The 11,478-nt window shown below is 43.1% G+C and overlaps 1 protein-coding gene across 1 annotated transcript; it reads right to left on the bottom strand.

The window, feature by feature from the left end:
• Positions 1-1,295: 1,295 nt before the first annotated feature.
• On the bottom strand, positions 1,296-11,190 carry galnt12 (UDP-N-acetyl-alpha-D-galactosamine:polypeptide N-acetylgalactosaminyltransferase 12). Its single transcript, XM_080515488.1, has 11 exons — positions 11,086-11,190; positions 10,356-11,002; positions 9,262-9,431; positions 7,970-8,159; positions 7,524-7,709; positions 7,327-7,444; positions 6,699-6,875; positions 4,394-4,525; positions 4,149-4,262; positions 2,555-2,710; positions 1,296-2,459 (listed from the first exon to the last, which is right to left on the bottom strand). Exons 2-11 carry the CDS (start codon positions 10,706-10,708, stop codon positions 2,322-2,324), a joined length of 1,734 nt encoding a protein of 577 aa, XP_080371614.1. The 5' UTR covers positions 10,709-11,002; positions 11,086-11,190; the 3' UTR covers positions 1,296-2,321.
• Between the last annotated feature and the right edge of the window lie 288 nt (positions 11,191-11,478).

Below are 11,478 nucleotides of genomic sequence, written 5' to 3'. Positions count from 1 at the left end.
TTGGGAAAAGACCAGAAAATCAATCAGGGAGCCATCTGGCATCCCAGCGCTCTGGAGACACAGACAACTGTTAACTCCTCCGCCGTGTTTTTCTCTGCAGAGCCTGAGGGACGACCACACAAGTGACCGCAGCGCCGACGCGCCGGGATCTACAGCTGTCTGATTCTGATGGAGGGACAAAGAAGCCACACAATCGGAGCAACCCACCAGAGTAAACGCCGACCCTCAAGTGCACAACTTGCCACCTGTGGTTGTCCACACGGTGCCGACGCTGTCGCACGGAGACATAAAGGTGATATAGGAGTATACAGCCAGCATTCTTCATTGATTCCTAAATCATGTTATGAAACGTGGCGTTTTTCAAATATCAGGCACTTTCGAAAAGCTCCAAGTAGATAAATAATACGAGGGACAAGAAAGCATTCTTGAGATTTCAGTGTCAAAGCTTTCAACAAAATTAAAGGGGATCCATTAAGCTTTTCAATAAATTGTGACGCATCAGTTTACCGTGACTGTGATTTTGTGATTGGAATAAGTAATGTAAATTAAATAAAACTGAAGTTTTTAAGGGCTCGCAATTTTTCAAAACCAAAGCAATGTCACACCTTCAGAGGTCCTTGTGGGAAGGCCACCGTGATAACACAGAATGGTTTTCACGGCTTTCTCAAGGACAGTGAGGAACAACTGGGTTGCAGATTGTGGCATCATGTTTGCTACAGATGAAGTTTACATGTTCTTTGTTATTATGTTCTGGTTTAAGGGGGATAGGTTGTTTTTTAGTTAATTTTTTTAATATACATTACAATTTGACTAGTTTAAGATCATTTAAAAATGCAATATTGAGTAACTTTTTATTTTGAAAATTGACCATTGCATCAAGGATTGATTGCAATCTGGACAAGATGACCGGACTCAAACCTGAGTTTCCCCAAGCCTGCTGTGTATTCCTATATGATCAGGACAATGATGTTGGTGTCAAATTACAAGCACTAGATGCTCCAGCTGTGCAGATTCAGCATAAATGAAAGGGGAGGCTTGCTGAAGTAGACTAATCAGACCAGATCAGACACATACAGACAAGACAAGATATTTTGAAATGTAATAGTTGTAATAAATGAAATAGTCCCTCATTATTAAAAAAATATAAAATTAAAAATTAAATAAAATTGAGCCTAATAAATCCTCTTTTGTGGATAATATCCCACTAATGTATGGCTGGAGTTGACATATATCTGTAAGAAAACTCATAACATAAATTGTTTGCATCTATGAAACACTAAAAAGAAAGTTGATACCACATACATTCATAAAATATGGCTATGAATTAGTCTTTTCAAACTGCATATCACTTAAAAAGCAAACAGATTTGTACTATCATAAAAAAAATAAAATTAAAAAAAAACCTACATTCAAAAACGACTACAAAAGCCAGCTGAAGGAAGCAGGTCGTTTCATGTACAGAGCATTGCATTGCTCGGTTCATTCAGAACACAGTAAGACTGGGGAACGTCTTTCCTTCAGTAGTAACATGATTATTGAAGAGGTACGCAGTATTTGCATAATGCCTGAAATCTATGGCTTTTTTTTTTTTTTTTTTTTTTTTTTAAATAAGTCACTTTTACGAGGAGTCAGCAAGTGCTCACAATGTTCTAAAAAGATTCTCAATAAAAATACCTGAAGATTTGTCCCACTTCTTAACACACACACACAGCATTCAGTGAGAGAGAGATTTATTGAGGAGCGTTGGCGCCCTCTGCAGGAGGAGAGTGACGCCTCCTGACATGGTTCTGAAATCTCACTGGAATGCCAGCCACCATCATAAGAGGCTCCGAGTTTGTTGACAGATTTATGAAGCAGTTGCTTTCTTTCAATGCTAATGTTTCTGGGCCTCTCGGTTGCCGTTTTCCCGACAGCGCGGAGCTGATCTCTCTTTCAAAAGACTGCATGACTGGTGGAGTGGGTGAATGAAAAAAAAAAAAAAAAAGAAGTGGAACGCCAGCATGTAGTTCTAGTTGTGCAGATAAGCTCTAATTCGCCACAATCTCCTTGGCTAGAAAAATAATGCGTATTGCCGTCTGCCCTGGTCTCCCAGCAACATTAACTCTCTGTAGAAAGTCCTTCGCATAACAAGTATAACTCCAGTTTTCAATTGGTCCATTATGTCAAGCTGGCAATGAAATGTGCACAAGTCGATGTTGGAAGGAATCGCACAAATGTCCTCCGTGGAGCCACTTCTAGGGCAGGTAAACATTTAAAAATCCACGAACATCGCTCCACAGCATTAAAGGCACTTGGATGAAAAAAAAAGCGAGTTTGTACAGTTACATTCTCTCTTCAAAAAACCACTTTTGACGCAGACTGTCGGAGCAGGGTCGGAGGCAGGGGGCTGGAGTCCCGTTGTCCGTGTTGTCCACTGCCTCCACACACTTCTGGCTCTGGACGTGGTAAAAACTCCCATCCTGGAAACAACATATTACACTTCAATTGTATCAATCTGGAATACCTAAGCCCTGTAAGAAACAAAGACTGTCTTGTGATATACTTTACACTTCACCTCTCGGAGGACAAATTTCTGGTCTGCAGGTACAGATTGTCCTCGTTTCTTGCAGAGCTGTATAGTCAGGTAGGTGCTGATGTTGTCACCCACGACACACCCAGCAGGCTCTCTTGTGTTATAGCAGATCTCGCCGTCCACAGAATACTCGAAAAACTGGGGAGTAATAAAAGTGGAGGAGTTTCTATATGAGTCTTTTGTCCAATTCAAAGAGTAAAATCAATATCCAAAGTAGCAGTGTTTTCTAATCAGGGAATCTGTACTTGCAGGTGTATGCAATTCAGACAAATACAAAGCAGCAAAAAAAAAAAAGCACAGACATGCTGCTCGGATAGGAGTCGCCAACATGTGCTTGTAGGTGTTTGTTGACACACACAAATAAATGCTGCCACTGTGTGTGTGCAGGCGATGAATGAAAGTGTACAATGTGATTCTGCTGCATGCAGAGCACTCTCCTAAGGTAGTCGGCACAGGCACTGCAGAGCCCATTTTCTACAAAGACGACCCCAGTGTGTGTCCACAGACAGGTTCTGGAATAACAATGTTAAACGTCACAGTGCTTTCTGGATTATAGAGAGCCAGGTAGAAAAGGCACCGAGAAATGCTGCCCTCCCTTTGTATCAACAAGGCCGACGTCTCATTTTACCACCTGGGATAAGCAAACAACTCCATTATCTTCAGGTTAGTACCACAACAAGCCCTCGCAGTCTACAAGGGGAAAAATATTATGTCCTCACTCTGAGGAAATATGAGAAGCTATATTTGGCCGTTTTGTTTTGGGTCTGAGAAAAAAACTAGTGATGAAGAATAAAGAGAAGAGAGGATCCTTTTTGTTTTAAGGAAAATCCAACAAAAACTGGATCCAACACGGAAGAGGAGGGCATAAATAGACGGCGAGATAACGGGAGAGATTAATATTTCAGGAAACAGCTCAAATACATTGCTGACAGATAAGGTGAAGACATTCAACTTTCAAAACTGAGAAAACTAACTAGAAATATGTACGTATATAAATGGGTAATAATAGAATAAGTACATACATTTATGTTCAATGGTAGATTTCTGTTTGACAAAGTCAAATGATGGATACCAATAATGTTTCTCTTGGATAAACAGAATCACACAGAGGCTTTCTGTGTGAAAAGAGCATGTTGTCCAGGTGCTTAGGTTAAGTTTATCGACAGCAACATCATCCTCCCATAATTTAAATACTTGTCAGGTTGGGTTGATTTGTCATTGCAAATTGCTCATAACTGTGAATTAATTCATTCTGCGCTAGCCCTGAGATAGACTGGAAACCTGTCACCTGCCCTGTGTGGGCTGGGAGTGACTCCAACCCCCCGTGACCTCGGTGTGAATACAGCAGCAATATGAGATTGATGGATGGTGTTGGTTTGTATTATTTAAACTATGGGAGGCAGGATGATGGAGTGTGTCCATATCGGGTGGAGGTTTTCCAGACTGTTATCTGTACAGAATGTGAAACGCAAGTCAACAAACAAGCGCTGCGGCCAAAACTTCATAAGCAGAGAAAGGCTTGCTGCCAAAACAGTGGCCTGTTAGCTGACCTGAGTAATATTTATTTACATCCTACCTGGTTCTGGCCCATGCCATGACATGGGTAGAGGATGACTCTTTGGCCCACAAGCTTGTGCTCGTCTAGAGGGTTGTAGTCAAAACAGAAGTTGGTCTTGCCTCGATTCTTCAGCTACCCAAAAAAAAAAAAAAAAGATCATTTCAGATGTTAAGGAAATGTCAAGTTCATGTTTTGATTGAATGTAGTAAATATAAATAATTTGGCTTGCTCAATATTCATGAAAGAATCAAACGTCCTCTCACCATTCCAAACATGCCCGGTCGATCTTGTGGGATGGAAATATCGGGGTAAATATGATCAAGATACCAGCGGAAGTTCTTACAGCCCAGTTTGTTTCTCAACTTCTTTCGTTCCGTCACATCTCCAAACGCCTCCTAGAAACAAAGACCAGAGATAAAAGTTGTGCACTTCTTTTCAGCTCCCCTTTTCTCCCTTCGTGAGATTCAAAGCACCATGAAATCAAACAGTATGGCTGCAATCTATATGCTGACTGATTTGATGCATCAGCCACTGGCATGTTATGTTAACATTAAAATATGCGAGCGCTCTCGTGTAGCCGTCGTTTTGCTGTCAGCAGATGCCTTCCTATCATAGAAACGGTGAAATGGAACGTCTACGATTCTTACATCACTTTCAACTGTTTAATAGACGAGCCGCAGAACAAGAGTGCTTTGAACAGTAAAACACACTTATGTGCTTGTCAAACAAAACCAACAGAATATAACTGCATCTTTTACGGTCCATTTGTATGCAAATAAGAATTGTTTACACATCCCACGAAGATCCAGACCTGCCAGTCGCCTTGAGGGCGACTGGCCCGAGGTTGATTTGAGAGTGAGCATATGCTCACCACACCTTCCCTGCTGGAACGACGGCTCAGTAGCACTGGAGGATGATGGATGCTGGTGGTTTTCCTGCACACGGCTCTAATTGGCTTTTCAAGAGTGTATTTAGTAATGAGGTTGATTCCCAAAAGAGACGGATCGGTGTCCATGAGCGAATGCTCCGAGAGACGGTCTGATTCGAACTTTATTTCAGTTTATCAGCTGCGACACGATGCAATGTGTGATTTCAAAGAAAATTGGATACGACAGTAAATCTAACTGCACGATGTCACTCTCCACTGAATCAGAGGTGACAACCGCGATGACGCACTTCACCATGCAAAAATAATTTTATCCTGTATGTCAGTTACATACGCCACCATTGCGTATAGGAAATAAGTAACACAGCTAAAAGAGAATGGTGCAGTTGTTCTAGTGGCATTAAAACGTGGAAAAAAATACAGTTTGTAATGGATGGAAATATAGCAAGCTCTTCTTTCATACAAATAAGACTTAAAATATGCAAAGCGTGTATGTGTGTGTCCTGTGTCTGAAACAGTAAAAGGTCCTCACTGGAAAAAAACCTAAAAAAAAAAAACACCAGAACCCAAAAACAGCATTTAGCTAAACATTATAAACACACTTGCAAATTAATTTGAGAGTCACTGATTCACTATCGTCTGCACCATCCCTGAAATGGATACAGTGCTGCATCCTGAATCAAGTTTATTAAAATTTCATACCACCTTATTATTAATTAATCGCAAACTGTAAACATAACTCACATGGACTGACAAGTAACTCATCAGCTCGACAGTTTCAGTGACCCATCATCATCCTGTGAACTCTTAATACGCCGTTTTTGTCTCTGGGGGTTAGGTTTACAGGGTTGTCGGCTGACCAGAGCGACAACAAATGGACACATTAAAAATTAACTGCATTTTGGAAAAACTCTTGCTTAGTCACATCAAATCATAACTATTTACCGAAATTTGTTCCTGGCTTTATCTGGTGAGAAAGTCCTGGAAATATGCAAGAAGTTAAAGCATTGAGTTCTTCATGCAATTCAACAAAAAAACATCTGGTAGGCAGAAAATCATCAAATAGCAGCGAACAGAAAGGGAAACAAGGCTGGTAAACTAATAAGTGAAAGTGTAGGCGTATTTAACGAGTCAAATACTGAATGGTTTCTCCCTGCATGTTCAAAGAGAATTGGAGCGGCGGTCTGCATGGAAGCTGTAGTGAATTACCTTTTGGCAAGGCCGCCTCCTCTCAGGGAGATGAGCGCCACCTGATCTTTGTTTAGAAAGCTTCTCCTCTTAACTACACCGTCACACTCTGGACCACACTAAGGCAGTGCAAACCCCCCCCCCCCCGTCAAGGACAGGTGGGTGACACCCGCTGGCACCAAGTGACACGGAAAGGTGGTAATCACACACCGGAGTGCCCTCACGCCCCTGTCACCTTGGGTGTCTACTGCTCATGTATCCCCAGTGTCACTTAATCAGGGGAGCTTTTTAACGCCACAGCGGGAGAGCAGTGTGTGTTTGTTTCAATCAGACAATGTTGTGATGACTGCAGCTGCACAGAGCCGACTCACTTCCACGCTTTAAAACAAATCAGTCCAAAAAAAATGTGCCAGATTGCTTGCTTTAATAATAGAGTTGGTTCCATTTGCTAAAACTAAAACACACACACACTGGGACCATCTGTGCCGACTCACCAGTCGTGCGTGGGGGTTCCGATGGTAGTAGACCTCCTTGTATTCATCCATCCAGACCTCCGCAGCTCGCACACTGTTTGCCAGCGCTTTGCTCCGCGAGTAAGGGGCCTTTTTAGGGAACACATGGCCGACGTGGGAGCACGGGTGGATCTCCAGGCTACCGCCGCACTGCCAGATCTAAAATTCATACAAAAAAACCAGACCACCATGAGGTTATTGTTAGTCCCTCGGATGTTCCAATCAGAAGACACGACACGCAGCTTTGTGGCTGAGAAAAAAACCGAAATGGGCTGTTATGCTACCATTTGTTTTTTCTCCTCCTCTTGAGATGGTTGTAGTTTATTCATTTATCTATTTATCCTTTGTTTAACCAGGAGAACCACATTAAGATTACTACTATACAGAAGTGACGATTCAAATATGAAGCTCCTTGCACAATTTCATTCTCGGTTTGGCTGTAATGCTTTCATTGGGATTTCTGCAGAACAATAAAAAAGTTACATAGTCTTTGATAAATGTAAATGTTGTGTACTGAGGCTTCGAGCTAAAAGCAATATATGTCTACTCTCTTCAAACCTTGCAGAAGTCAAACACTGTACAGTACATGAACACAGACAGAGTTTCTCACCCTGAAGGAGAATTCCAGGTTCTCACCGCCCCACACCTCCATCCCTGTGTCATATGTCCCCAGGTAAAGGAAGTACTTCTTGCTTACAGAAAACAGACCACCGGCCATCGTAGGAGACCTTCATTCACAAAGGAATAAACAATCCGTGAACTGGGACAAGAAGGACGGCGTCTCAACATTTTCGCCTTCAAACACACCTGATGACATCAGTGGGCGAGCGACGGCGGTTCTGCTCAGCCTGCGGGACGGGGTGCCAGGTGAAGACCAACCGCCAATCAAAACCCCCAATTTGAGGTTCCCCCGAGTTACCCAAATACTGGAAGGTGTTCCAGTCAATCACGTCGATGACGGGACACACCACAGCCGAGGGCTCCTCTTTAATTCTGGTGCAGAAACAAAAGAAAAGACTGTTGACAGGAGGGAGGAGGCTTCAATACAAAGCGGGCGATTTGTTCATCTCAGATGTCTGGGCAAACGCTTTTTTTGTGTGGCCTCGCTGTTCAAAAGGGAGAGTATTGAGCTGCAGGGTCTGAGTCAGCAAAAAAGAAAACCAGCCTTGAGAAAACCAGTGTTTTCTAAAGGCTGGTTTTCTTTTCTGCCACATTGTGACAAAATGCTTCAAAGGGGGAAAGAGTTCACTCACCTGTGGAGCAGAGGCTCCAACCAGCCCTCGTGGCACTCGCAGTGACAATCCAAGAAAGTCAGCACATCGCCGGTGGTGATGGAAGCCCCCAGCAAACGGGCCCGCACGAGGCCTTCCCGCTTTGTGGCACGGATCAGCCGCACCTTCCTCAAACCCGAGATGTAATTTTCTAATGGCTCTTTCAGATGGTCTTCATTAACATAAAAAGATGAGCACATAAATCAAATTAAGCCTTTGAGGAATGAGTCATTTTTGAAATTTGCATGAAGAATACAATTGCACAAGGAAGAGTTATGGCTTCTATTATAAAGAGGAAAAACTGAATAAGAACAAGAGGCAAAGCAGGGCAAACAAATACGACTTCCAAATGTTAATCTGCAGATAATAACTGATGAGATATATTCACTTTTGATTATGGTAACAAAAAAAACATTCCATGTGAATAATTACGACAAGGTTTGCTTTTCCTTTCAGCTGACGTCTATTTATCCATCTACTTATCTATCTCAACTCATCTCATCTATCCGAGGGCCATAAGCTGCTGGAGCGCATCCACACTGCCCATGGGCGAGGGCAGGTTACTTCCTGGACAAGTCACCAGTCCGCCACAAGGCAAACACACGAGAGATAATATCTCACTCACAGGCACATCTCAAGGGAATTTATAGTCATACATTAACCAGGAACGCATGTTTGTAGACTGTGGGGAGAAACGAGCACGCCAACACCAAACTGCTACGCCACTACGCAGTCTCCTGAAACAATTAAATGAAAGCACTCTGTGAGATCATGTTTATTTCTTTGCCTGTGTGACCAGCCTGCGTTCGGGCAAAAGGGAGAGGCAGGAATTACTTCAGTCAGGGCCGTGACCCAGGAGGTTTTAGGACAACTCTCTTTGCTGTTTAATAAACATCATTCTGTCCAGAGATGAAGAAAGAGTCTATTTAGACTAGAACACACTAATAGTTCAAGAAATTCCCCTTACTATACAAAACAAAAGACACTCACATATGACAAATATTGATGTTGCATTTAACCCACATTAGATTATCTGCACCTTTCAAAAGAATGTGCCCATGCAACAATACCCATACAAGACTTCCATGCATCTACATTTTAGTTTTGACTCTCACTGCCTGTGTCTCTCTGACCTCTTCTAATGGCACCATGTCAGTGTGTCCTCCTCCTTCTCTGCACAATACCTACGACAGCATTCTGTTCGTCATCCCGATCAACTAATCACCCAGTCATTCACCTGCACACCCCCGCCCCGCAAAGAAAAATGTCCACACCTTTGTCGCTGTAGTCGTCCACCAGCACCACCTCGTTGAGCAGGATGTCCGGGGAGGTCTCCAGCACGCTGTGGACAGTCCGCAGCAGCGTGGACCACGCCTCGTTGTAGAAGGCGATCACAACAGAGGTCGTCGGCAAGGAACTGTAATCGTACTGAAGGTCTCTGCAACTGTGGCGTAAGCAGCAAAAAAAAAAAATTGGGTCAAAATATGGAGAGATAAGATAAATCTGGGCGACTTGGTTCGTTATTATGATAAACTCAAACATTCACGTGAAAAAAAACAGGAATGCTTGTGTCACATACAAAACAGATTTAGTCTGGTGTCAATGCTGCTCGTAAACTTCTAATAATTTCTTTAATACGTAAGAGCTTAAGCGTGAGAGTCTTACTTTTGCTTGTCCTTAATCTCGACAACAAATTAATTTCAGGAGTTAGTTTAGACGGGGGTGGGTCGGCTGCTCTTGCAACTTGGCTTTTATTGCAAAGTGGACATGAAATAAATTAGTTTTGACTCTATGGGAAACTTTTTTTAAAAATTACTACGTAAGAAGGCAAGGTAGACATCCATACACACACACACAAACACAATTTAAAGTTGGACTGTGGGAGGAAGAACATGCAAAAAACATGCATGAGATGGTTTGGTGACACCAAATTGCCTTCAGATGTTTGTGTTTGTGTGTGTAGTTGTCTGTCTTTGTGTGTTTGTCCTGGGATGGACTGGCGACCTGTGCAGGGTGTCTCCTGCCCTCGGTGAAGGGAAGCCGGGATGGATGGATGGATGGATGGATGGATGGATGGAGGCTGGCTTTCATGGCAGCATCATCTATATCTCAGTTCATGTCCGCTACTCTTAAGAGATTTGTTTAAATTTGCATGTTGGTTTGTCGGCCGGATTGGAGCCTCTGGCCAGCCTCTCTGGCCCACGGGCCTTACATTTAACACCCCTGCTTTACATCACATTACACAAAAGTGAACAACCAGTTCAGATATGATGGTCTAATAACTCCTGCTATGTCGTACTACACCACCATTGTGACTTTGACTGTTTACATTAAAAAAAACAACAACAACAACATTTGAGTCACTCACAGCTGGTTCCACCTCTCCGGCAGCCTGCGGTGCAGAGACACTTTGTCACTAACATAAACGTTGATCTGGTGTCGCTGGATGCTTTCCTCTTGTTTCCGCCTCTCGTCCTCGTTCAGAATGAGTTTCACGGCTCTGCCCATTTCCCCGGGGGCATTTAAATCCAGCGGGGGCTTCTCGTACACGGGCTTCTTCGGGTCCCCGCCGACCACCTCGCGCTCAACGGGGGCGTCGCGTCGGCGCGTGGCGTTCACATCCCCCGAGTTGTGTCGGAAAAATATAAGGTACCCCAACAGTGTGGCACCAAAGAGGAAAGACAGCAACTTGGGTCTGTTTCTCCTTCCGCATGCTGCCATCGTGTCGGTGTGACGAATCTCATAAGGCTCTTTGAGGCTGCAGCCGATGAGTTGCCCTGCAACTTTGCAGGAAGTGAAACTTCACCAGCATCAACAGGTTGATCGGGTCCAGTAATAACGCAGTGAGTGATCATTAAAAAACTATTTCAAGCAGCCCAACAGGTTTTAATTGAAGAACGTGACCGGGGCAAAGGTAGTGTAAACACCTCTTCAACTCTTCTCAAGGGATCAGTAACACTCTAGGATTAAGATTGACTAACCCCGTTATCTCGTCGGATTAGTTTGCTGCACAACCTGAAGAAGACATAACACAAACTAGGTCAAGGCTAAACAACTTCAGCTTTCAGCGAGACACTTTAAAATAAGCACGCACTCACCTGGCTGTGACTGATACTCAAGTTTGCAGGGTTTCCCAGGAAAATGTCGACAAATAGGGTAAAAAGTTTTCCTTCGGTCTACTAGAGAATGAAGTTGAAGTTTACGGGGACATTCTTAAATCTGGTCACGGCACTTCCGGTTTAAGAGTATCGAAATAAAACGTTCGTCGTGAGACTTGAGAGCTCAATCCTACACTAATTCACTCGTGTTGATATCGAAAGAGGAGTTCACCTAACAGCCTTACGCTGTTGGGTAAAAAAAAAAAAAATATGCAAATACAAAGAAATGGTACAGCATCATCTATTGACGACCAATTTTAACAAATTTACTTTTAACTTGAAGGGGAAACGGATGCAGTTTTGAAACGGGATGTGTAACTTGTAAAAGTAAGG

This window comes from Blennius ocellaris (genome assembly GCF_963422515.1).
Source record: "Blennius ocellaris genome assembly, chromosome: 20".
NCBI classification, from domain to species: Eukaryota; Metazoa; Chordata; class Actinopteri; order Blenniiformes; family Blenniidae; genus Blennius; species Blennius ocellaris.
This window is presented reverse-complemented; position numbering and strand designations above follow the sequence as displayed.

What these genes read in the sequence shown, in the direction of transcription:
- galnt12 (XM_080515488.1), bottom strand. Translation starts at nt 10,708, where the DNA reads ATGGCAGCATGCGGAAGGAGAAACAGACCCAAGTTGCTGTCTTTCCTC. An exon ending in GGAACCCCCACGCACGACTG is followed by an intron (nt 4,526 to 6,698) that starts GTGAGTCGGCAC and finishes CTTTGTTTCTAG; the next exon opens with GAGGCGTTTGGAGATGTGAC. An exon ending in GACCGGGCATGTTTGGAATG is followed by an intron (nt 4,263 to 4,393) that starts GTGAGAGGACGT and finishes TTTTTTGGGTAG; the next exon opens with CTGAAGAATCGAGGCAAGAC.